At 45.8% G+C, this 27,191-nt stretch overlaps 1 protein-coding gene across 11 annotated transcripts in view; it reads left to right on the top strand.

Annotated features, from left to right (window-relative positions):
• The window catches only part of Osbpl3 (oxysterol binding protein like 3), a 163,831-nt gene extending 145,426 nt beyond the window's left edge, over window positions 1–18,405 (top strand). For all 11 annotated transcript variants that reach the window (XM_052173718.1, XM_052173715.1, XM_052173716.1 and 8 more), the window contains 7 exons: window positions 4,396–4,459; window positions 7,543–7,621; window positions 8,464–8,608; window positions 11,407–11,551; window positions 13,786–13,912; window positions 15,679–15,801; window positions 18,048–18,405. In XM_052173718.1, the coding sequence (XP_052029678.1) occupies window positions 4,396–4,459; window positions 7,543–7,621; window positions 8,464–8,608; window positions 11,407–11,551; window positions 13,786–13,912; window positions 15,679–15,801; window positions 18,048–18,144 (780 nt within the window). In that variant the 3' untranslated portion in view covers window positions 18,145–18,405. The remainder of the gene's footprint in view (window positions 1–4,395; window positions 4,460–7,542; window positions 7,622–8,463; window positions 8,609–11,406; window positions 11,552–13,785; window positions 13,913–15,678; window positions 15,802–18,047) is intronic.
• Window positions 18,406–27,191: the final 8,786 nt, after the last annotated feature.

Raw genomic sequence — 27,191 nt, 5'->3', positions numbered from 1 at the left:
ATCATGAGGCTACACTTGCCCAGTGTGTGCAGGTGACAAGTTTGGGGGGGACTCTGTGGTTTCCTGTGACCTCCAGCAGTACAGATATCTGAAGAACCATAGTAATGATTTAAGCAGGGGCCCCAATTTAAGGTTGTGTGTGTGTGCACGCGCATGCGCTCATGTGCATGTATGCACACACACACACACACACACACACACACCTGTGTGCTCGGGTGCCTTTGGAGGCCACAGGGAACACGGGATCCCTGGGAGCTGAAACTATGGGTAGTTAGGCCCACTTAGTGAGGGTGTTGGGAACCAAACTCTGATCCTCTGCAAGAACTCTTCGCTGCTGAGCCCTCAACCCATCCCCCTTTACAATCTTTTGTAAGATTTCTTTTTCCTGGCTTAAGATGTAGTAATAACAGAGACTGATGAGGTTAGCTGAGTACTCAGGATGCTAAGGCAGGAGGATCACGATTTTGGCTAGCCTGGGCTACCTATCGACCTTGTTCCAAAAACAAAGAATCAAGATTTAATTACCAAAGACTCAGCAGTTTGGGCTACCCCTTCCCATGCATAGAGAGGCTTCCAACCGCAGAGATCAAGTATCACCTGTGAATGGACCCTTTCTTTGGGCATTCAAAAGGACAAGCCTTAGACTTTCAAACTGTTTGGTATCTCGTAGTGTTCACTTCTAAAGATACTGAGAGCAGTACCTTTATCAGTATCTTTATCACATACTTTGTCGTATGTTGAAGTCAAAACAGTCTCTCTGACTTTGCATTACAGAGAAATAAATGTAGCACAGAAAGGTTAGAAAGATCAGATTAAAAAAATTCTTTTTAAACAGTGACAGGATATTTATTGCCTTGAAAACAGATCACGTGGAAATGGACAGTCTGGGAGACCTGTTCGGAGGACTCTATAAGAATCCAGTTAGGACACGATGAGGCATAGCTCAGGGTAAGAGCGATCAGGGTGAGGAAAAGTCGTCAGATTCTATATCTATTTTGAACTTTCAGCGGGTAAACTATATTTTGTTATTGATTCTTTGGGGGCTCTCACATCATGTACCCCGATTGCATTCTTCTCTCTGCTAGTCTTCCCACGTCTCGCCTCTCCCCTCTTGACCTCTCCTCTCAAAAGAAAAAAAAATAGGTGTGTGGAGAGAAAAGTCTATTTTGTGTTGTTCATATACTCACTGGTGCATGGTCGTGGGGCAGCTGGCCCCACCTCTCACCAGCCCTTCAGGGCTCCCACGAGTTGATGGTTTCTGGCGTGGATGCAAGCAGAGAAAGATTTTTTTCTTTTTCTTTAAGTAGTCATGAAAAGGCACCTTAATGGCATGCTGTGGCTTTAGAAGGCACAGGAGAGACATCTCTGGATGCAGTCCCTGCTGATCCCAGAGAGCACAGCGCAGGGTCTGGGACCAGGTACAGCACATCAGTTGGGAAGGTAGTGGGCAGCAGGGTCTATGCAGAAAGGCCCTGCTTCCTAATTTATAAAATAAGGTTAATGAAGACAGGAGACTACTCTGCCTTCATGAAACAATTAAAATTTTGTCTCTTCCAGGCCAGGAAGAGCTCACTCATTGTAAGGGTGCCTTACAATGATCATTTTATTGATCTGCTATCCTGGTTTTTAAAAGACATATCTGTATTCTTATCAAATGTATGTATCACAGGATGTCCTTTAGTCCCTGTGGGCAATATGCTTCTCCCTTTCTAGAGAGGTATCCAAGGCCTTCCTTATGAACTACACACTTCTCCCTGTTTTATAGGATTTAAAATGATTACAGAGCAGGTACCAGGTGTTTGTATACCATAGTGTGCTTTATATTTGGTGATTTTCATAAGTGGACCAAGTTCCTGATGACAGCTGTATTGCTCCTGCCCCACTCCATAGTGGGACGTGTCAGGTGACTAGAGACCTGGGGTTGGAGGAGTTAAATTATTCTAATTTAACTGCCTGTGATCCTGCAGTTTAAAACCTGACTAGACTATTTTGAGAGCTGTCACGTGGGAGAAATTAGGGTGGTATAGTGCTCTGAGGCAGAGGACTGCCTGATTATAGAGTTGGGTCCCTGAGCTAGTGAAAATTCCTCTCCAGCCCTGCAGAGGAAAGCAGGGGCCTCCAGCACAGGGGAACTATCACAGCCAGCAACAGCCGGGCTCCGCCTCCTCCTTCGCAGAGCTGGGATTTCATTGAGTAATCTGAAGGTGTGGGTGCTATTTTTGTCTCTGTCTGCTCCCCAGTCTGTCAGTGAAGGCTGTGGCAGGCTGCCTGGGGATTCTTCAGCCCTGCAGCTCTCCATATCCCATATACCGGGTAGTTTGCAAAGCAGTTCCTCAGCACAGGTGGGCCCAGAGGAGGCGTGTGAGCGCCTGGGGACGCGCCACACCGCCATCCCATGCACCGCCATCCACCAGCCACTATCCTGTTTCCTTACACACCCGCTCAAGCCAGGTAGAGCTCAGTGCTGATCTGTTAACGTGATGTTTTTTGAGAACAATTCAGCTGCCTAACCCCAAGGTGCCGACTCTCTGTTTCACTCTGCTGACCCTTCAAAAGCTGTGGTTTGGGAAATATGACCCATCTGGTTTCATCCTCCATCTTGTTCGTAAGAAAGACTGTGGGTAGAGACTCCAAAGAGAAGATACCTCTATCAACAGTCTTTGAAATCAGAGAAATTTCTGGAAGGACGCTGCCAATACGACTGCTTTTGTTTTCTGTTTTTTTACGAGTACTGATCTGTGTCACTAGCACATGGCCCTGAGTGCTACTGAGATAAAGAAGACAGGGCACGCAGCCCCACCATTTTGTTTCTATCTTTTTAATTGATGGGTAAAGCAATGGTGGGCCCCCAGTGACAGTCTCTGTTTTGAGCATCATCCCCTTCTAGGATGTAATCACTAACTCAACCAATATATTGATGATAAGTACATTTTCCTTCGTGAGTGTGTAGCGTGTTCATGTGTGTGCGCATATGTATGTGTTCATGTGCATGTGTTTGTGTGTTGACGGGTGCACGTGTGGAAGCCAGAAGAAAACCTTGAGTTGTTCCTCAGGTGCCATCTCCCACGGTTTTGTTGTTTTCCTGGGAGAGCGGCCTGGGCTGACTGACCAGTGGAGCCCCACGCATCTGTCTCTGCCTAGGGCTGGGATACCGAATGCCAGTCAGCCAGCCCGCCCAGCTCTGATCAGATCCACACACACACAGCAGTCGCTTCGTGGACTGAGCCGTCACCCAGTCCCAACACATTTCCCCCCTAACGGTTGGTGAACTCTCTTCAGTGGCTGTGGTTACCTCTGCTTGACAGAGACATTAGTCTTTAGAATTATCCAAGGGGTCAGGAAAATGGCTCAGGGGGTAAGGGCGCTGGCTGACAAGCCTTAGGACCTTTTGAGTTCCATCTCTAGAACCCACAAAGTGAAGGTGAGAACTGGCTCCTACAAATGTTTTTCACACTTCCACATACAAGCCATGGTGTCTAAGCATATGTATGTGCATGTACACACACATGCACAATAAGCTAATGAATGAATTGGTGTATTTTTAAAAGAACTGTCTTGGGCTGACTTCATCAGTGACCTAAGAGTCTAGACTTTATGATTCAGTTTTCTGAGCCCTGGGGAGACATGGTGTTGTATTACTTAGAAGTAGCACTTATTTATTTATATTCGATATATTCTTTATTTATATTTCAAATGATTTCCCCTTTCCTGGCTCCCTGCTCCCCAAAAGTCCCATAAGTCCTCTTCCTTCCCCCTGTTCCCCCATCTACCCCTTCCCACTTCCCTGTTCTGGTATTGCCCTACACTGCTGCACTGAGCCTTTCCAGAACCAGAGGCCACTCCTTCCTTCTTCTTGGGCATCATTTGATATGTGAATTGTGTCTTGGGTATTCCAACCTTCTGGGCTAATATCCACTTATCAGTGAGTGCATACCATGAGTGATCTTTTGAGACTGGGTTACCTCGCTTAGGATGATGTTCTCCAGCTCCATCCATTTGTCTAAGAATTTCATGAATTCATTGTTTCTAATGGCTGAATAGTACTCCATTGTGTATATAAAGACTGCTTACTTGGAGGTCTTTTCAAAGAATGTTAAACGCAGTGCTGGCTGGGGAGGGTGTGGTCCTCGGACATCCCTGTTTTTATTTTATACAGTTCAAATCATGCCCATGTACTCATCACCTGAAGGTTGGGCCTGCTTCCTGGGGGCTTCTTCCATTCACAGCTTCCTCCTTCCCACCAGAGTAGAGAGGAGCTGGCTATGTCAAGAGCGCCCTCTTGTGGACACACTTGTCCAAGCTACAGACAGCACTGCTCCTATGCTCAGCTCAAGGGAAACTAATGGCAGACTTAGCAGCCTGAACTCATACTGTTTTGTCCTTTGTCTCCACCAGGTCAGCCACCACCCACCAATCTCCGCCTGCCATGCTGAGTCCGGAAACTTTGTTTTCTGGCAAGGTAAAGTGCTAATCCATTTGACCTCCGCCTTCACAGCAGTAAAGGATCACTCCTTCCCCATGGTTTGATCTCAGAGCTTTTCCTCTCACTTCCCCTATAACTTCTCTCAGAATGCCTCACTTATTTCAGGATTTATAGCATTCTCAGCTTTTTAGCAGAGGGTAGGCAGCAAACTGGTTTCTTGCTTTTTAAAAATTTAAATCTTGTTTCCAAAAATACAGTTGGCACCTGACTTCTATTCATCTTTGTTTTTATGAGTGTCTTTACCAACTGAACTTTTTCCCTGTTTGTTTGGTGTCTGTGTGTCTGCGCACGCTTGTGAGTGCAGAGGTCAAATGATAACCATCAGGGCTGGGCTTTCACCCTCTGTCATGTGGTTTTGAAGGATGGAACTCATGTCGTAAAGTCTTGGTGACAAGCACCTTTCCCTGCTGAATCATCTCACTATCCTCTTGATTTTGTCTGGTTGGTTGTTTGGCTGTTTGGTTGATTGGCTGTTTGTTTGTTTGTTTGTTTGATTGGTTGGCTGGCTGGTTGGTTGGTTGGTTGGTTGGCTAGTTGGTTGGTTGGTTGGTTGGTTGGTTGGTTGGTCTGCTGGTTGGTTGGTTGGTTGGTTGACTGGTTGGTTGGTTGGCTGGTTGGTTGGTTGGTTGGTTGGTTGATTGGTTGGCTGGCTGGCTGGTTGGTTGGTTGGTTGGCTGGTTGGCTGGTTGGTTGGTTAGCTGACTGGTTGGTTGGTTGGTTGCTTGCTTGTTTTGAGTGTTGTTTGGAGATTTTCGTCCGTGTTTCGTGGTAGTTGTCATCTTGCTTTGTTTTGCTTTTGTCTGGCTTTGTTTTTGCTGCTCTCAGAACATAAGCCAAGGGTTTGGGAAAGGCAAACACTTCTACCACCGAGGTATAGTGCAGCCTCCCATGCAGCAGTCTTTATACACACTGACATGTACACATACATGATATTTGAAACTACAATAGCACACTGTAACACTTCTTATCTTTCTCCATTACCCACTTAACTCTGTCTGGAGACTGTCAATATTACTAGTTGAAAAGTAAAACTTAAGTGTTTCTTTTCTTTAATTTTTTCTATCGATGCTTAATATTAGATATTGAAGCTTCACCTAAGATTTGTCTACTTATCACTAAAACCCTCTGAAAAGGTTTCTCATAAGGCTCCTACGCTTCCACCTGATAAATCTCATTGACCCTGGAAGTGCTTCTTGGTTTTCCTAAAGTCTGCATTTTTGTTTTTAACAAGAGAGCCTTCTCAGAATAATACCTGCAGGCTCCCATGTTACATTCCTCCTGACCCTTTCCTGGGTACAGTCCACCTGCTTCCTGGGTATAGGATCCTCAAATCTTCCTCATCTCCCCTCCCCTCCCATTTCTCTGCCCTTTAACTGGGTTGTTTAGATCATTTATGTTTGTTGTGACTCTAGATCGGTGTAGATGATTTAAGTGTGCCTTATTTTTTATTTGTGAAATCTGTTCCTCTTTCCCCCTTTCCTCTTTTTATGCCTTCTTTTGAATTAGTTGAATACTGTCTATATGCCCATTTATTTCTTCTGTTGTATTATGCTTAGGTTAGTTAGAGTGAGGGTTTGTTTTATGCCTTAGTTGTTACTTCAGGATTCATGTTATGCATCTTTCAGGTATTGCAGTCTGCCGTCAGCTGGCATTATTACACCAGTCTAGATGCAGTAAGAAACACAGCAAAGTCAGCCTGGCCTTTGTGGGGCTGTGTGTGTTATAAATGTAGCAGTGGGCTGTTACTATCTTTGCTCAAATCCAATTCTCCCTTTTCCAGTTTTCATACCAATTTTATTGAAAAATATTCACACATAATATCGTTTACCCACCTAAAGTATATCTTTGTGATTTTTTTTTAAATTAGCACAATTAATTTTAAAATAGTTTCATCACTCCAGAAACAGTTTCTTTTTAAATTCGCCATTTGCAGTGTTTCATTGGAGGAATCCACGCACCTGTCTCACCTGGACCGCAGCCACACAGCTCCTGGCCGCCCTGCCTCTGCCTCTCCCTGCAGTTCTTCTGTCTCGGTGCAGTCAACAGTCAGAGCCTTCTTCCCAGTTTGATTTTCCCCTCTCTCTCTCTCTCTCTCTCTCTCTCTCTCTCTCTCTTGATGTCAGCACCCACAAATTAGGACAGCTGACATCGCTTATAAATATTCCCTTCTTTTCTCAGCCTATGTCTGTTTGCCACTCCATTCTCCATTTTTGCTGCTTCCCGTAAGAGCCCGCTGCACCACAGCTGTGGGCTTGACTCACTCTGCTTGCCCCCTGAGCGTGCGGCAGCCACTTCTCCTACCACCTTACCTTCAACCCCTCCTGCCCGTGACCTGTTCTCTGTATGGCTTTGACTTTTTTCTTTCTTTCTTTCTTTCTTTCTTTCTTTCTTTCTTTCTTTCTTTCTTTCTTTCTTTCTTTCTTTCTTTCTTTCTTTCTTTTTTTTTTTTTTTGCAAGTTTTTATCTCTTCTCGTTAGCTAGTTCCCTGAATGTTTTGTGTTTTGTTTTGTTTTGTTTTGTTTTGTTTTTTAAAGGCTGATTAGGCAGGCTTGCGGAACCAACTGTCTCCTCAATCTGATTTTCTACTCTGACCTTCAGATAATCTCAGACCTACAGGACACAGCCACAGTTGACTCTCCTATACCTCCAGCCCTGTAAATTCTATTTTCCCAGCACCGATTTCTCTATGATCCACAAACTCATTTGGATTCTACAAAACCCTGTTACATGGCCCCTTCTGACAAGCCTTGTTTAAGGCCTTCTGTAGACATACCAGCCTTCCCTCTGCCCCCGCGCCATCTCATGCTACAGCCCGCTGGGATAGCCTGTGTCTGTGTGACCCCAACTTTTTCCACCCCACTTTCATGCCGTCGATTCTTTCAAGAGGACTTTGTCCTACAGCTGTGCCTTCCTGGCTCTGTTTTTGGGTGTCCAGTTGGCATTTCTAGCGAATGAACAATTATCTCCATTAGAACTAATTTGACTGTGACAGTTATAGAATGAACAGTCTCCTTCTAGCTGTCTTGTTCAATAACTTGATATTTGATATTTCATTTCAGATGTGAGATGGAAAAATAAATTCTGGGGTAAATCCATGGAAATTGTCCCAATTGGCACAACCCACGTGACTCTGCCTGCGTAAGTTTCTCCATGTTGGAAATGTCAGCTCTCAGATCAGAAATCTACATTAGGGAGGGGCAGGATGCCCACCATCCCCCTGCCTCGGAGTCTGTGCTTTTTCTCTTTGACTCCGCCTGGCAGTGGGTTCAGGCACCTTCCCTGGAATGCTCAAAGTCTAGTGAATTCTTTCACTGGACGGAAATGCCGCCTTTGGACAGCAGCTCTCAAAGCTGAGGTGTGTCAACACTCATTTCTTCCTCCATCCATGATAAAAGGTCATTTTCTTTATCATTCTGGTCCTGCTTCCCTGTCAGAATTCCCTCAGAGGCCCCCGGACCCTAGGGCAGGTTGTTGGGAATCATGTGCTGCTGTGACCTTTCACCTATGACTGCTGGTCAGGCTGCCACACCTTTCTTGTCACTAATGCCTTCACCTGCCTCATGGGATGCGTGGGAAAGTTATATATTATTCATAAAGCACTTAGAATATCGCTTACTATTTCCTCACAGTTGCTACTCAACTCTGTAAGCAATGCCTGAGTTCTTTTTTCATGGAAAAGATACAATTCTTTTTTTATGGAAAAGATGTAAGTAGTAAGGTCTGCGAGCCTGGCCAGCACCCCCATACTTCCTTCTAGTAACTTCCCCTTCCTACGGGGATCTCCATGCTTCCTCTGTGGAAGGGTGTGGCTGGTGGTCCAGAAGGCCACCAGCTGCTAGTGAAGCCTCCGGTGCCTTCAGGAGGCAGGAGGGTGACAGCAGAGGTGCTCTCTGGCTCAGGGGCCTCAGCTAACTAAGATGGCTGCTGCAGCCGTGGCTGGCCCTACTGGGAGCCATCTTTGACTCACTCTTCTCTTTCAGTTTTGGAGACCACTTCGAGTGGAACAAAGTGACCTCCTGCATCCACAACATCTTGAGCGGGCAGCGGTGGATTGAGCACTATGGTGAAATTGTCATCAGGAACCTGAATGACGACTCGTGCCACTGCAAAGTGAACTTCATAAAGGTACTTGGAGTGAGTGTGCTCTGATGCTGGAGGGCTGAGGCTGTGCCAGGTGCCCGGGGCGTGGGCTGCCTTCCACTCTGTCACGTAACCAAGATATTGACCCTGCCTGCTTCGGTAGTCCGCCCTCAGGGCAAAGCCTGGGAGACTCTTTTACGAGATGGCATCCACTGTCAGAGTACTGAGGGTTCTGGTGTATACCATCATGCCGCACTCTATAGGAGATATGCTTGTAGTTTGTGGAGATGAGCATTGGATGTTGAAAGAATTTGGCCACAGATGCCAAGACACCTTTGTGGGCATGGCTGTCTCCTCTGTGACTTCCCATCCAGTCATCAACATTTGATTTGTTGATAAATATCATAAATGGAAAAATCTAACCCCTACTTCCCAATAAAGGTCTGCACTCCTTTCTTCCCTGAGACTTTTACGTGGCTGGAGCACTCACTTTCTAATTTCCCTTTCACACCTCCCTGCTGATGTGTCCCACCATTTTATCAAAGCTTGGAATCAGCAGAAAACATCCTGAAAATGTTACTCAGATTTTCTGCTTTCCAAATATGGCTTCAGTTTCCACTGGAAATAGCACTGGGGCTTTTGATTTATAGAGGAATGCCTTCTGTTCATGAGGAACTTTTAAGGGTGGCCAGGTAGTTGGAGATTTCCAAAGCATCTCCTCTAGGGAGTTGGCGCTCCCTCTGCTGGCTGCTGAGTGGTACTGCGTAAACAAAGCTGAACTGAGCTATGGTGCAGGACTCAGGCTGAGTAAGCCACAAGCCAGGCTGCCTCGCAGACCTCCACTGATACAGGCTGAGAAAGTGGCTCCTACGAGGCCCTGCCGATGGAACAGGCCTAGATGGGGAAATAATACAAACTGCAGTTTTAAACAACCTCCTTAACTGGTCTGCAAATGGCTATTTTCTTCAAGGAGAAGGAATTATGAGTTAATTTTAAATCGCAGACGTGAAAGCTCCCAGGCATTAGTCAGTGACATACCTGGGGCAGCTGCGAATGCACTACCCAGAGAACACTTGCCATGTACCCCGTACTTGGCAGAGTGTAAGAACTGAGTTTGTGTTCCTGTGTTACAAATACGGGTTATTGGCTTACTAACTGCAAATAGGAAGTTAACTGCAATGTTCATTGGATAGCAGAAGTTTTGTTCTGGTTTGGTTTGGTTGGTTTGGTTTGTTTCATTTAAATCCAGAACCCTAGGCTAGGCTGTGGGAGCAAGCTAGAAAGCCCAGAAGTGAATCCATATGTTTATATTTAATTGATTTTAAGAAGGATCCCAGGAACACATGGTGAGAAAGAAACACATGGTTTCTTCAAGAGTGCTTTTGGACCACTGGATTTCCATGTGCAGAAAGGGAAATATCTGTAGTCTGACGAGTACAAAGCACAAAATGGAACTCAGTTGCAAGCACGGTGGATAAACGGGGAGCTGTGTGTGGTGGTGCAACCCTGTCACACCAACCCTTGGGACTCAGGAGAGTAAAGCAGGGGACGCTGTAAAAGCCGTAAGATCCCATCACAGAGAAGACATAGGTAAAGTGCACTGAGCTGGCCTTGAGGCTAGAGGCTTTTGTTGCAGGCCTGAGGATCTGAATTTGGCCTCCAGACAGAACCCACGTGGTTGGAGAGAACCGACTCCTGAAAGTTACCTTCTGACCTCCATGTGTGTGCTGTAACACACACACACACACACACCAGTGTTTTCAACAAGACAAATAGAGCTAGAAGCACGGCTCAGTGACAGGGAGCCTGCTAAAATCACCCCTAAAAGCCAGCCATGCTGACAGCCGAGAGCTGGACGAGAGGATGTTCAGCATTACTGATCAGTCAGGAAATACAAATTAAAACTACTGCTCAGGGTAGCTGGCACCAAAGAGATGAGAAGAACTGAAGAGACTGGGCCCCTGCCCACTGCTGACAGGACATGAGTTAGTGCGGCCTCTAGGGAGAATGCAGGGCCTCAAAACCCTGAGCTGCTCTAAGTAGACAACAGCCAAAGGACACGAGAGCCACCTGCACTCCCAGGTTCATCGAATGGCTGTTCACCAGAGCAAAGGGATCAGTCTAAGGGCTATCAACACTTAGATAAGGTGCAGTTCCGGAATGGAACACTACCCAGTCATAAAAATGATGGCGTCCCGTCATATGCCGTATACACATAAATGAATGCCGTAGATACTGTGCAAAGTGAAATAAACCAAGCCCATTAAAAATGCCACGTGACCTCATCTGTAAGTGGAACCAAAAATATTGACTCCTAGAAACAGGAAGTAGGGTGTTAGTTCCCAGAGGTAGGGGTGAGCCCTAGGGAAATTACTGATCCAAGGATACAATCTTCTGCAAAGTCAAGAGAGCTATTAACAATGTCTCGACAGACTTGAGAACTGCCAACCATTTTTTTAAGTGCTCTCACCTAAATAAATGTGAGGTAAAATATGCTAATTAGCTTGAACCATTCCACAATGTGTATATAGTTTAAAATATCATTTTGTAGATGATGAGAACATATACTTTGCATTTGTTTACAAAATAAACAACTCATAGCCAGCCATATAGAAACACTCTCATGGCCTTTTTCCTTTCCCCTGAGATGTGGTGTGTAGTCAAGACCAGCCTCTAGTTCATTCCCCTTGCAGCTGAGGATGACCTTGAACTCCTGATCTTCCTGCCTTCCTTACAGAAGTGCTCCGCTGTGCCCAGCCATAGAGCTTTCTTTCTCTTGCTTCCTTTCTCTTTTTTAATACCTGTAATAAGTGAATACCAGAGCTTTCTCATCTGCATCCTAGGCAAAATACTGGAGCACTAATGCCCACGAGATCGAAGGCACGGTATTCGACCGCAGTGGGAAGGCTGTGCACCGGCTGTTTGGAAAATGGCATGAGAGCATCTACTGCGGTGGCGCCTCCTCCTCCACGTGTGTCTGGAGAGCCAGTGAGTGTCCACCGGACCCCAAGCACAGCTGCCTGGGGCAGGGGAGTGGCGCGGGGTGAGCAAGCGCTGCTCTGGATCTAGCTGCCTGATGCTTGAATGAGGTTCGATGCTGGCCGGTCTGTCAAGTCCTTCTTGTGCTAACAACAGCATCTCAGCTTGGCTGCTAGGTTCTGTTCTGGGTTCTCAGGACCTCAGAAAGGAGCCACTGCCAATCCAAGGGTGGCCTGATGGGCTCTTGGGGACTCACACATGACGTCCCAACAGGCCTTGTTGGAATGACAGCAAAATGCAAGTCATTCTAGAGCAAACTAGCGTAGAAAAACAGAGTGGCCTAGGCTTCCCAAGGCATGCAGGATCCCCCAGTTGCTCCAACCCCCAAATCCCAGAAGGACACTCCCCCCAGAGCAGCTGTGTCAAGAAATCTGTGGCAGCCCAGGCTGTACCAGCAACCCTCTCGGCTTCAGATCCGAAAAGAACCTGTTTCCAAGTTGGAGTTGTTTTATTAAACCTTTGCCCTGAGATGAGGCCTTTAAGGATGGTGTTAGTCAGGTTAAGGGAGAGAGAGAAAGGTTGGGGGTCGAGGTAGGGATTTAGTAAGGTGAGGGGTGATGGCCCCGTGCTGTCACCTCTGTAGCCTACCGGAATCAGAGACATAGACCAATGAGGAAACATGCAACACATGATTCCTCCCTTGTGTGTAGATGACTGTAACATCGCAGTATCATGTCACCTCATGGCCACACGTCAAGCAGGGAGGTCAGGGAGGACTAAAGAGCTTCTGATCCCACACCTCCCTTTTCTCAAGAATAATGCACCTCCCAGGATTCCCAGCCAATGTGACTTAACAGCACCTGAGCCTGAAGTGAGTCCCAGCCCATCCCCTGCCAACTGTGGGCATCAGGGAAGGCTCAGTTCACCTGAAGTTCGGCTTGCATTCCATTAGGAAGAGATGCGACTGTAACTTCAGCTTATATCCCATTAGGAGGAGACGTGACTGTAGGGTCAGTAGTGTCTCTTTCAAGAGGCTGCCGCCACATCTTCTCCTGTCCTAAAGGCTATTGTGTGACATCCCAGTAGCCCCTTTCTAGCTTCAGGGGCACCCACAAGGCTGCATGACAGACAGTCTCTCCTGATCACTGTCAGATCTTCACCATTCTTCCTTGACCGTGTCTCTACGTGGGCTTCCAGCTCCTCTGGCCCATATGAAAGGAAACCACTGCCATCTTTACTCTGGTGGGTGGGGTCTCAACTGGAAAGCACAGCAAAGCTGTGGATGAACTTAGGATGAGATATCTAGAATGGGATTGGCTGCCAGTGGGCCTTGAAAAGATTCAAAAAGTGTACTTGTGGCAGAGTTCACGGAAGACATTTATGTGAGGGTGCAAGTGCTGAGGCAGTAAGGGAAGGTCTTGAGTCCGCATTGGATCTCCCTGGTGTGTACCTGATCCTGATTCTTAGCCGAGATCAAAGTAAGGGCAAACTAGAACCTAATGTCCTAGCCCTGTGATGTGAGATTTTAGGGGTTGAGACTTGGTGAGGGAAAGTCAAGGAGGAAAGAAAAGAATTCTTGTGTAATCTGGCCTCAGGGTCAGTGTGGTTGCAGCTGCCGGGGAGTTCTAGTTGTTTAGTTGTATGAACTTGGGTCTTCTGCAGTGGGAGTCTAGCTGGTTAAGAAAAGGCCTACTGGATTTATTTATTTGATTTGTAAAACTTCATTGTGTATGTGTGTGTGCGCGCACGCGCGCGTGTGTGCGTGCCTCTGTGTGTGTGTGTGTGTGTGTGTGTGTGTGTGTGTGTGTGTGATATGAGTGCAGGGATATTCATGACAGTACAAATGTGGAAGTCAGGGGACAACTTTGTGCAGAAGTCAGTTCTTTCTGACTCGTAGATTCTGAGCTCAGTTCATCAGTCTTGAGTGGCATGTCAGCGGGGCCCCTGGTATTTGTATTTGAATAACAAATTCTGCGATAGCTCGTACCTTACAGATGCTTCACAGCACTGAATAAATTCACTACAGGACCAAGGCAAAGAGAGGAGAGTCCCTGCGATGGAAAACTTAGACAGGAAAGTCTACAGAGAAATGCTCAGTAGCTGCTTGTTAGTCAGAATATTTTAATAGAAATAGAGCAGTTTAGAGTTAGAGATAAAACATAGCTGGTCTGAGATGGAAAAGGTGCCGGAATTAAACATAAATGAATTGCAAATTAGACCCGGGTGGTTTATTTCTCTTTCAGATCCCATGCCGAAAGGCTACGAGCAGTATTACGGCTTCACACAGTTTGCATTAGAGTTAAATGAAATGGATCCTTTGTCAAGGTCTTTATTACCACCCACCGACACTCGGTTTAGACCAGATCAAAGGTAAGGATTTTTTTTTTCCAAAGACCGTTCTCTCCTGAGGCATTTAAACAATCTACAAACAGTGGTATTCACAACTGCCTGGCCACCTGGACTCTGAGGCTGGTATTGTTATCAGAAACACAAGGATAAAATGGGGGCTTGATACAGCTGTCTCAGGGGGACTGGAGCCTGTGTGGTGGAAGTACATCTGTAGGGACCCATTTCTATTGAAATACCAGGAAAGAGGAAGTGGTGGGGGCTGTTCTGAAGACTCTCATTGCGTGTAGTAATAAAGAATTTACTGTTTATTTGGAATAGTGGAAGCACCCAGCTCTCCTGACCCATCAATTTAAATTTCTTTTAGTGCATTAAGATCTGACTTCTGATTCTGGGCTTGCTATTCATGAGTCCTGTGGTCTATGACAGGGCTTTCCATCCTCCCCTACCTCAGTTTCCTACTCTGTAATACAGAATAATCTCCCCTCGAACCTTCTGAAATTGAGACTCAAAATTTAAAGACCACATGAAAGAAAAGATGGCTATAGCCGGGCGGTGGTGGCGCATGCCTTTAATCCCAGCACTCTGGGAGGCAGAGGCAGGCGGATTTCTGAGTTCAAGGCCAGCCTGGTCTCCAGAGTGAGTTCCAGGACAGCCAGGGCTACACAGAGAAACCCTGTCTCGAAAAATACCAACCCCCCCCCCCCCCCCCCCCCGCCACACACACACACATAAGAAAAGAAAAGAAAACAAAAGAGAAGAAAAGAAAAGAAAAGATGGCTGTGTACAATCTAGTTTTGTGTAAGAAAGCCTTAATGACATGGTTGGTACAACTGTTTAACCAGGTTCCAAGTTAATGATCAACACACGCCTGTACTTACAACCTTACAGTGCGAATTTGGTCTAGAAACCAGGAAGACATCACTCAATAGGGAGCGAGTGGACTTGGGAGACTGAACAGTTCACAGACAAAAAACCTCAACAGTTCACAGACAAGAAACTCAAATATTTCTTAAACATGGCACAAAAACCAGGTGAAAATATCATTTCTTAGACTGGTGAAAAAATATCTATAGCTGGTAACAGCGTGCTATAATTGCAATTATATGTTGTAAAATATTATATAATATAAAAGGGGTATACATTGTTTGAACTCACTATAAAGTATAGTTTTATAATATATCAATTAAAGATTCACTCTTTTGTCCAACAATCCTGGAAGTTTCTTGTACGGATACACTTTCCTACGTATAAAAGGTGGCTGTCCACAGTCATTTACAGCAAGATTAAGCGTAACACTAAAAATAGTAAGGCCAACCCAATGTCTAAACATAGAGCATATAATTAAGGTATGTCCACAAAACTGAATACAGCTTTTAAAAATGAAGACATCCCGGCTCTACTGTGCACAGAGCTCTGCGATGTTAAGTAAAAACCAAAGTAAAACAAAGCTGCTTTGCCACGTTTTATGCACCTAGAACGGAGGAAGGAGTAAGAATATGTATTTATAGTTGAAAAATACGTACCCACGAAACGAACAGTGTGGGGCTCCCGTGGTGGGAGAGCAGGGAGGAGGAGGACAGACCTGGGCTCGCGGCTTCCTCTCCGGGTGGAGATTTTGAACCCTGTTGCTCACAGCGGGCCGTGCTCTTTCTGGCTCAGGCTGCTGCATCATGGTGGGAAGAAGAGACTGGGTGTTGGGGGTTTTGAATTTTGAGTCTTGTACACAGAAGTGTCTGGTATTATCTATTTCAGTGACTATTCCTTTCCTCTCTGCCCTCAATCCCCAGGCTTCTAGAAGAAGGGAGCATAGAGGAGGCTGAGGCTCAGAAGCAGAGGATCGAGAGGCTGCAGAGGGAGAGGCGGAGGGTCCTGGAGGAGAACGGGGTGGAGCACCAGCCCCGGTTTTTCAGGTTTGTTCTGGAGGGAGGAGGTGGGGACGCGCTTCTGCATGGCTGCCCTGAGTCAGGGTCCCTGCCTCCCCTGTAGTCCCCTGCTCCTCCCCAGTGCCTCAATGGTGCCTCCTTGTAGCCCAAGAGGGCGGCAGCTTCAGAGCTGGCCCCAGTGCCGGGCCATTTGCAGCTGTGGCTGTTTGCCAGCTTGGATAGATTTCACAGGACAGGCTGGTTGATGGCAGCCCTGCTATAGGATTTGTCGTCCCTGGGCCTCGAATCAGCAGTTCCAATACACTTGTGCTCACGTCTGCATGGTCTGATTGGTCTTTCCTCTTCACATAACTTTCTGGAGCTGGGCATGAGTGACTTGCAGTCATACAAATATATCCCGGGATGAGTGAGACTGAGGCAAGAAGATTGGTAAGAGATTGAGTCTAGCCTGGGCTACACTGTGAAATCCTGTTAATCAATCAATCAATCAATCAATAGTTGAGAGAGTCTTGTTTAAAATATACTTAAAATTGTAAAAGAGCTATGAGCAATTGTAGCTGTTTATCCTTTCTCCTCTCTATTTTAACTGAGAAGAAACAGAGGCCCAGAGAGTAGAGAGGGTTGAAGAAGGGCCCAGGAAATCTTCCGGAGGGGCCTTGGTCTCTCCTGACGATCTTGGCAGAATTCTGTGTGATTTGAGGGTTTCATCGCAGCTTAGGTAGCAGATGCGACATGAGGGTCCACTCCTGCCCCGCAGCCAGTGGTTTATTGTTTGGTGTGGCCCTGGGTTTATTTATTGCTATGGACAGCAGGAGCCGCTTTTGGAAGGCTGAACGGACTAATCTCAGCAGCAGGACAGAGGTCTATATTCCAAAATGCTGAGAGAGTCTGAGCCAGTGGCACAGAAGACGGAGACAGGAGAATTACAAATTCGAGGCCAGCCTAGGCAAGTTAAGTAATGACAAACCCTGCCTCTGGAAAAAAAAATTAAAATTAAATTAAAAAATTAAAATAGCACTAAGAACATAAGAGAAAGCCCCCGCCCGCGGGCTGCACACGCCGCCGCCTCTCCCTTCACAGCACTGGGCGGAGCTCCGACACCGCTGTCTACACTGGGACTAATGTTTCTTCCTAACGGAGTTAATGGCGGCTTAGCCGCCCATCAGTGGGGCAAGTCGCTAAGTTGCCCTGTCATCCGTATCCCCAGTGAACTATCCCTCAACTGTCTGAAACGGAATGGGAAACCCCGTGGCTCAGGTCACCAGGCTTACCCATCCACAACAAGCAGATGGTAGACGCCGCTGGCTGGGCAGGCCACAAGGCCTCAGCCCGGTTGTTCAGCATGAAAGCAAGCATGATAATATTTAAAGAGGAGGGTAGGGCTGTGTTCTAATAAAACAGGATCTCAGAGATTATGTGGGGCTGGGCTTGTGGCTTGTTGGTATAATTCTTGGAGAGCATGAGACCCTGGCCTTGGTCCCAGTGTGATAAAACACACGGGCGCTGGAGGCTGAATTGGGCCCTTGACCTTAGTGTGCTGGCTTACAGAGGGGCAGTGAAGGCAGACGTCACCCACGTTCCTGTGTGGACTGTGTGCGTGAGCTCACTGTGTAAAAGAGCTCCAGTGTAGACCACGGTGTCGGAGCTCCGCCCAGAGCTGGGAAAGGGAGCGGAGGGGCCTGTGGAGCCCGCGGGCTGGCAGGAGCTTTCTCTGGCTGAATAAAAGCTGACAACATCACCACCTGGGAGCAGACGTGAGGCTGGGAGGTAGGGCTGAGCAGAAAATAGGCTCTGGATCCTTTTGTGCCCTTTGAATTTCTAGCTGCATAGCAGATTATCTTTTCCCAGAGCCGTAAACCAAAAGTGCTCTCTCTCTCCAGACTGTTACGGTCCGGTTCCTTTCTGTTCATTCTGTTTGGCTTTATGCTATCTTAGACTGACTTTGGTCAGCCGGGTTGACTGGGTAGGATTTAGTTGTTCCCAGTGTGATGGCTATCAGCCCACCCTGTTTGATGTACAACACACACACACACACACACACACACACACACACACACACGTTCTTTTAGAAGCACCACCTTCCCAGATTCCAGGCTTAAGAATTATATATCAGAAGTAAAAAAATGGCTGCCGGTCTTGGGACACCGCTCAAATACCCAAGCAAGAGCAAAGAATTTGTCTGGAGCGAGAGTGGGCAAGCAAGGGGAAGGGGGTGGGGAGAGAGGAGGTGATGGCGGACTCTACGAGGAGCTGTCTCGTCTCATCTCTCACAGGAAATCCAGTGACGATGCTTGGGTAAGCAACGGGACCTACCTGGAACTGAGGAAGGACCTTGGCTTTTCCAAGCTGGACCATCCTGTCTTGTGGTGAAATGTGAAGGAGAAAGATTTCCCGTACTCTGCCCAGATTTGCTTCTGGAAGCCGCACACAGCTGTCTGTCTGTTTAACAGATAGTATCTAGAATGATCGCTCATGCTTAGTGTAGCATTGTAAGCACTGAAGTACGTATTTCCTTCAGTAAGCCTCTTTACAACTTCAAGTGTTACCATGATTGTTTATGTGGATGTAGAACGCCTCGGTATTTCTTTTTATATATAAACTATTTAATAAAAATGAAAGATTGGATGTTAATGTGTGGGTTACAAAAAAATTTAACACTAATTTTCCAGAGGTGGGGGGGGGAATCCAAATTTATGCCTTATGAAATCACACTGGAGAAAAAGAAAATTCCCAGGTGCGTTAAGAAATAATAAGACCCAGGGTTACTCACCCATGCATAGCTACCCAGGTTTAATTGGTAGCTGGGATATCGTTTTGCCTCAGACAGCTCTTCGATTGCTCGCACAGAACAATTCTGCCGGTGCTGATGTACCAAGAATATTTTCATTTGCATTTTCATGGTTAAGGAATCTGTACAAAGTTAGTGAAATGCATATTTTTTATGTAGGTGGGTGTCACCCAACCGGAAGGGGAAACTTCTCTCCCTGTACTCCTGTTGCCTTATGTATAAAACTGCCCCCAGCTTGCTTCGAGAACTTGCCTTCGTCAGAGAAGACTCCATTAATTCAGGGTCCCAGTAGTGTCCTAAGGAGGTAGCAGACATTTTGTTTTTCTTTAGTATGAGCTGAATCCTTAAAAATTTAAGAAACTATTTTCGGCTTCCTGCCCCGCCCCTGGCTTGCAAGCCCTCCTTTTGGCCCCTATTGAGGATGAAATGTCTCTCTTTTAGTACAAGACAAACAGTAACAGCCCACAGCAGTGTGACCTTCTAAAGTTGAGCGAAGTCACGGTGGCTTTAAATAACCCGGCATGTGGTCCCTCCGCACGGCTTCTGTGTTCTCTACCTCTTGCCGAGCACCTTTGACCTTGGATGGACAGTTTGACCATCTGCCTTATAGACAAACACTGCTGTTCTTCTGTGTCGTCCTCTGAGGAAGCTGCAAGGCATTGCCTCTTTCCTTGACTCTCTTCTTATTTGTAATACTCTGAGTTCTCCATCTGTCTCAGATAGGAGCTACCAAAGGGAAACTGTTGTTCTTATAAATGTCTTACTTTAAATCACAATAGTAGAATGTACACAGTAGCTGACTTGTGTTATCAAAACAACTCTGACTTCTGCCCAGAGCACATTAAAACCAAAGCCTGATTGTTAAGCCTTTGACTCAATGTCTGTAGCAGTTCTATGAAACATGGCGTATAATGATAGGGTAGCGATTTCTATAGACTGAATTTGAGGGAGCCCGTGAGATGGGCTCAGCAGGTAGAGCTGAGCACTTATTATCTGAGCCTGGCACCGAGTCCAGTCTCCAGGACGCACGTAACAGACGGAAGGAGAGAGCCAGCTCTACAGTCACACCAGACAACTGCCTGGACAGCGTGGAGTTTTCTCAGTGGAGCGCTGAAGGCTGAAGGTGAACCAGTAGTCTTTGGAATCTACAAGTGACTGTTACTTTAAGCAACTCATTAAATATTGGCTCATTTATTCCATGTAATAGAGACGCCAAGTTGATCGCAGCAGGCATCTCATTTCCATTTCTAGCAGCTGGGTGGTGTAGCGATTCTGTAGTTCCTGTTTTGTTTTTTTCCTTTTCAAGTGTTATCCACATTCTGACCACAGACTGGAGATGTAAGGAAGGATCTCTGCGGGAAATAAAACTGCAAGGACTCATGTGGGATTTTAGAAATACTGGCTGTGAAATAGACCTGCTCGGGAGGCTGCCCTAAAGGAGGAGAAATGACAAAAACCACAACATTGAGACTGCACCCCCAGAATCAGTACAGACAGTTGTTTGAAAATTCTTAAAGTATCTCATGATATAATTTCTGTTGACCTCAAGCTTTAATTTGGAACCACACACGCAGATGACCCAAACATCTCCTCTGTAGTTGCCTTATTTGAATCAGGGACAGGAATGAACAAAATATGTTCCAGAACTGTGTGCATGCTCTGTAAGTCACTGCCAGTGTCTGAATAAAGGGCTTTCGGAAGTGCAGAAGGTCAGGAGGCGCATGCTGCTACTTGAATCTTAAAACTCCCTGCAGGGGGAGGAGGCTGCTACATCCCCCCCCTTCCTGTCTATCACACCCAGCCTCCAAGTTTGTATGTCTAGAACTTGGATGTTTTCATAAGGAAAGCAGAACTGCGGCATTGTTTTGAGAAGAATTAAGGTAAAGTTTAACCTTTCTGAACTCCTGACTTTCTCCCATACACAATGCCAATCACTGCACCATTTGATGTGTATGTTTCACCCCTTCCATTCTAATTATCTTATTTCAAGTTTATGGTAAGTTACAGATGTTCTCCCAGTAGTGGGACCTTGTGCTAACTACACGCTGCACCTCATGTATTCTCCTTCTCAGTACTCACAACCTTAATCTGGAAAGCATCATTAAGGAATGAGTATCTTTGGTGGTAGCAAAGGAGCGGTACAGTTTCTTCCACGGGCCCTGTTGTAATAAAAGTCTCAGTCAGCTTCTTCCTGCAGTTCACATCTTGATGCAAGGATGCCTCTCGGACACTAGGGGGAGTGAAGTACTAACTAAAGAGATGTAGTTCACTTCCCAGACACCAGGGCGAATCTGGTACCAACTAAAGAGATGCAGTTCACCTCCCGGACACCAGGGGGAGTCCGGTACTAACTAAAGAGATGCAGTTTCTTTCCCAGACACCAGGGGGAGTCAGGTACTAAAGATATACAGTTCACTTCCCAGACACCAGGGTACTAAACAGATGGATGCAGTGCACATTTTGAGACACTTGGGGGAGCCTGGTACTAACTAAACAGATTGCAGTTCAACAGACTCAGGAGGGTTCTTGTACCAAACAGATGGGGGTTCACTTAGGTCATGAATACAATTACCTACTACGTAGCAAGAAAGCCTCAGCAGTCTCCAAGCCTTCCAGTGCCTCTGGGGGCTTCCTGATGGAAAACCACATAAACTGCATTTTTTAATGTTAACTCCATTTAGGCTTCTGTTTTCCTCATATCCTATTTTTAATTACTTCCAATAAATCATTTGCTCAGTCTTCTAGCACTGTCTTTCCTCTATATTTGCCAGATTTATGATGTATTGTTTTATTCTACCCTTAAAGAAGTCAAGCCAAAAGTAGAGGTGAGGGTTACTTTGCTATTTAATGTAGGCCTACTGTGCACACCGCAAGCTGGAGGACTGTAGCAATTAGAGACTGTCCTCAACCCCTCTACCTGCCAGTCAGAGCTGAGTGAGGAATACAGGCTACAATGTTTGGTTTGAATTTATTTGAATGTCTTTATTTTTAATACCAACATCAGCATAAATCTATTTTTGCTAGTAGATCAAAGCTATTTTCACATGATCTGTTTTCTGTCTTGTATTGATCCTGTGAATCAGTGATTTATCTTCGTTGAAAACCTACGTATCAAATGTGTCTGCAAATCAAGATGGTCTACAGTGCAAGCCGATTTTTTGTTTTTGTTTGTTTTTGAAACTGAGTTTAGGGGATGTGGTTGTCAGAAGTGACTCATTTGCTTAATTTGTGATGAATTTTTTTTTATCTTCCTTTGTTACCCCATAGGATATGCTTTTGGGGGGCGGGGAATGAGACTTGTAAATCTTCTATTTAACCATTTGTAAAATCTAACTTGTACCCCACTACCTACACTCCTTTTGCTTCCCCAGAGCTTTCAGTTTGTTGTTCCTCCACCCCTGTGTAGCTCACTGACTGAGAATAAAGAATACAGCAAAGGCTGCCTTGTCTCTTGTTTTTCCTGGCTGTGCATTGCTGTGGTTGACGGAACAGGCAGCGAGATGTTGCCTAGAGTCTGACTGAAGAGCATAACTGCTCACCTGAAGTGATAGGCACCAAGACTGTGAGCTTGGGAAGACCTGAGTTGCCGGAGTCTTCTTCCCAGCATTTCCCAGCGTTCTCAGCTCTTGACATGGGCACTAGTAGCTTGGGAGGTCACCTCTAGTCAAAGGATCGCCTGCTCCACCCGCCGTACTGCACTATTCGGCTTGCTCTGTGTCAGAACATGAAATGGAAGAGTGCGAATTGATCACGCCTGTGTAGTCACACAAATCGTGACTGACCTGTCTCCCTGTCCAAGGCGTATCCCTGAGCATTCAGTGAACTTCATTTGGTTCAAGTTGGTTTGTCCCCGCATTGTGTACAATAGAGTGGTGCTAAAAGGTGTCTGAAAAGCAGCCTAAAATCTTTTTTAAATTATTGGCCACTATTCGCTCATGCTGATATTAAAACATCACAGTCCAGACAACTGAGAGGACAATTTGGAGAATATACCTCAAGCCATTAGTTTAAATATTTAGTCATGTTCTTACTATACCCATAAAATACGAGTGTCGTTGTAGTCACGGACATCAGTAATGAGCAAGCCAGGACTGTGCCCAGCTGGCGTTCTCATACACTTCATGACACAGGCCAACCCAACAGATTTAGGAGAATTGAATGAAGGGCCCAGAGCAGGTGTGAAGCATGGGAGGTTAAAAGGGCAAGAAACTTACTGCCTCAGTGGCCGTTGGAGCTCCCAGAAAGGAGACACCATCAGGAGCGTGGCTTTGAAGGAGCATGCCACTTGGCTAGACAACCCAGAACTGGCTGGAAGAGCTATCCCTTCCTAGGTCTCAAATCAGCCACTCATGTAACAGTTTTAATGAGCTGAGAGGAGGCTCTTCTTAGCTGTCATTTAAACTCACAGACTGGGAAGGATACATTAATTAAGACTCTTAAATTTGGTTAAAGTCCTGGGAGTAATTTACACACACACACACACACACACACACACTTTTCCCAGGTATTTCAAACCTAGGCAACCCAGGGCACAGTGTTGATCAGCATTTTAGCACTACCACGGGTCTGGGACACAATTGTTATGCTGCTAGGGACAAATTTCTTTCCATAGATTTCATATTGTTTTATAGTGTCTTTGAAATTGAAAGTGGGGACAAGGTGATATTTGATTTGCTTGCACTGGAGTTTCTCTTGTTGCCCAGGATAGACACTACAGGTATGTGCTTCCATGCCCAGTTATCACTCAGGAACTTTTCAAAGGAGCTGCACAAAAGGCGGACCCAGATGCTGCTGTGATGTAGTCTTGGGGACACATTTATGGAGAAAAAAAAAACAGTTCTAAATCTAGCCATGTCTCTGCCTTTACAAGCCACACATCTGGTGGCAAGCTGGTAGGCTAGTCAGTCATCACAGTGTGGTCAGATGTTGCCCACATTGTCCAGGGAGAGGTGATGGAAGTTCCTCTAAACTGGTGACAAATCTAGAGGAAGTCTGGGCCTCAGTGACAGGGATGAGAGAGGGGAGGACCTGACACCCAAAGCAAAACAATGCTCCTGGCTTTGCCCAGGTCATTCTCTGTTCTAACGTTGAGTCCTGCTAACCAGGAGTTGCTGCACTCTTAGATGAACTGAGATAACTGGTCAACCTACACTATTGAGTTGTCATATCCTCTCTGGATGTTCTACGAGAACTCTAGAGAGAGAGGCTGGGGCCACAGGTGTGGAACAAAACAAGTCTTCCATTCTCACCAAGCCAGTGGGATTCCTTTGTTTACATCATTATGGCTGCCTGTCACATCAGTACAAATGCCTTTGGTCCATGGATCCGCTTGGCCATATTTTTCTTGTTGCAGCCTACTATGTCTGAAATACAACCAACCTCTCACTCTTGCCATAGCCTTTTAAAAAACGTTTTATTTTTATGTATACACACACACAAACACGTGCACACAGAGACATGCATGCATGCACACACGTATGCATACATGCATTTAGTGCGAGCAAGACACACACACACACACACACACACACTCACACTTGTGCTCTGATCCCCTCAAGCTGAAGTTTTGGCAGTTATGAGCAGTCTGACGAGGATACTGGGAACTGATCTTGTGACCCTGAAAAAGCAGCAAGCGCTCTTAATGACCACCCATCTCCCTAGTCCCACCCCCCCCCCTACACACACACACAACCTTTTTTTTTTTTTTTTTGATTTGGATTTTTGAGACAGGGTTTCTCTGTATAGCCCTGGCTGTCCTGGAACTCACTCTGTAGACCAGGCTGGCCTCGAACTCAGAAATCCACCTGCCTCTGCCTCCCAGAGTGCTGGGATTACAGGCATGCGCCACCACTGCCTGGCTCACACACAGCCTTTTAGAAAAAGCTTTTGAGGAGAACAGATGGGGAAAAGCTGGACAATATCCAAAACATGACCATTTTTCTTTTTTAAAATCTCATATGTTCTTAAGAGGAAGGGAGTTTGGCTTCCCCACACCAAAAAAAAAAAAAAAAAAAAAAAAATTGAACCAAAGTGAGTGCCATCAGCTCTCTGGGGCCTGTATCAAAGCCCAGAAACAAACTTAGGCTCAGCTGCTTCCTGGGTGTGTGACAAGGGTGGTTCTAGGGAGCCACATTCAGACACTGGATAGGAGGGGTTCTGCTGATTAGTGAATGAGCAACAAGGCCAGTCCCCAAAGGAGCCAGTGATCCCCCAGAAGCCTGGCTGTTCCCAGGAGAGCACTTATGTGACATAACTTGGCTATCTTAAAAACAACAACAAACCCAGAGTTGGCATGAAGGTAGTGCAGATGCATACATGTAGGCAAAATACTTGTGATGGTCTGAATAGGTTTGCTCTCCCTAGACACATGTGTTTGAGTGCTTGGCCCATGGGGAGTGGCACTCCAACAAGTGTGGCCTTGTTGGAGGAAGTGTGTCACTGTGGGGATGGGCTTTAAGGTCTCCTATGCTCAAGCTCCATCCAGTGTGGAATCCAGTCCTCTTCTGCAGATCAGGATGTAGATCCTCAGCTTCTCCTGCATCATGTCTGTCTGTGTGCTACTATGTTTTCCACCAAGACAATGATGATCTAAACCTCTGAACCTGTAAGCCAGCATCAATTAAATGACATCTTTTATAAGAGTTCCTTCAGCCATGATGTCTCTTTCATAGCAATAAAACCCTAAGACAGAAGTTGGTACCAGGGACTGGGGTATTGCTGGAATAGGCCTGACCATGTGTTTGTTGGAAGGAATGTGGATTTTGGAACATTGGATTAGGAAAGCAGTAGAATGCTTTCAGTGTGGCTTAATGCTAGTAGGAACATGGAAGGTGTGGTGCTGAGGGTGATTTGAACTGAGCAGCCAGGCTCAAGAAGTAAGAAGGATCCTTTAGGGTGTCTCTCAGTGCTACTTAGTGTCCTGTGATTAAAGTCAATGGGAAACTGCAACAGCAATCCAAGCAGGATGATAGAGGACACAGACCCATCAGGAATGAAGGTGTGGCCCACTTCTCCAGGAAAAGATCCAAGACCTGCACGCAGAGAATGTAGGAAATACAGAATAGGTAGTAGAGGAAGATAGTTATAAATACCATCTAAGGCCACACGACCAGTTGCAGAAGCGAGGATTATAGTTGACATGAGTACTTCTGCTGTACTTTGTTAAGATATGTATTTGTACAAATGTTTGTGTTTTCTTTCAATTTCCTAAACACCAATTATCATATTTATGTTTGAGATACCAAAGTATGTTCCCCAAAGGACAATGACACCTATTCCAAATTTGCAATGTGTTTGTAGTTGTACAGGTGATAGTTATATTAGGCATTATTATGACCTGGGACATGCTATTGTTTTCATTTGGCCATAAGAAGATATGATTGTATGTCAAGTTGATAAGGGGTAGATTGTGATACCTATTCTCCACTGTCAACCTGACTATACCTAGAATGAACTACAACCTAGACATAGAGGACACATTTGTGATCCAGGTCTTGAGGCAGGAACACAACATGCTTTTGTTCCAGATCTTGAGGCTGAAAGACAAGGGCTTTTGATTCAGATCTTGTTATGTGATGACATATGCTTTTGATCACATGTCTTTAATTGACACACATCTTTAATCCAGATCTCGAGGCACAGTGTCCATGCTTATAAAGATCTATAATTAAAAGAAATTAAAGGAAAGTTTAGATCCGGGTGTGGTGGTACACACCTTTTATTCCAGCACTTGGGAGACATAGGCATGAAGATCCCTGAGTTCAAGGCCAGCCTGGTCTACAGAACAAGTTTCAGAACAGTCAAGACTAGGCAGTTCAGAAAACCATGGCAAACAGAAAGCTCTTGAAAATAGAATGAACAAGGGGACATGTTCTGGCCCCAGCAAGCAGCAGAACTTGACAGCTTCGGCCACATGATTCTGTCTTTAGAATCAAGGATGGAATTTCCCGCTGCTACTAAGGAAAGTTGCTGAGGCCAAATATATGGCAGGGGTGTCCCTTCATGGAGGCCCAGAGAGGCCATTGTGTGGAACTGTGAAGTTGATGCCTTGATTACCTTGGAGACCCCAAGATGTTGGAGATGCTAGAGTGGTGGGATACCTGTCAGGGAAAGCTGCTAATGGGGAGTGGAACTAGTTCATGAGAAAGAAGTGTGTTGCAATCAAGAAAGCTGGAAGGAATTGGAGATCTACAGAACACTTTCACCAGACATGGAAATGCAGAGTTTCGCAGTAGAACGTGGCAGCTTCGGCCACATGATTCTGTCTTTAGTGTCAAGGATGGAATTTCCTTCTGGTACTAAGGAAAGTTTCTGAGGCCAGGAATGTATCAGGGATGTCCCTGCATGGAGAGGCCATTGTGTTAAAGGAGATACTGGGTCTCCTTCCACGTCTAAGGAAAGCCACTGGGGCCAGATACATGGCAGGGAGTTTGCCTGCTGGTTTTTGGTTTTGCTTTGGTCCAGTATTTCCTCACTGTGCTCCCTTCCCTACATTTTGGAATGATAATTTACATCCTGTGCCATTGTATGTTGGAAATAGGTTATCTGGGTTCTCTCTCTCTCTCTCTCTCTCTCTCTCTTTCTCTCTCTCTCTTTGATTTTATAGGTGATTACAGTTAAGAGATTGCAT

This window comes from Apodemus sylvaticus, chromosome 2 (assembly GCF_947179515.1).
Source record: "Apodemus sylvaticus chromosome 2, mApoSyl1.1, whole genome shotgun sequence".
NCBI lineage: Eukaryota > Metazoa > Chordata > Mammalia > Rodentia > Muridae > Apodemus > Apodemus sylvaticus.
Note: the sequence above shows the minus strand (reverse complement) of the source record. Positions and strands in the feature narration are given on the sequence as shown.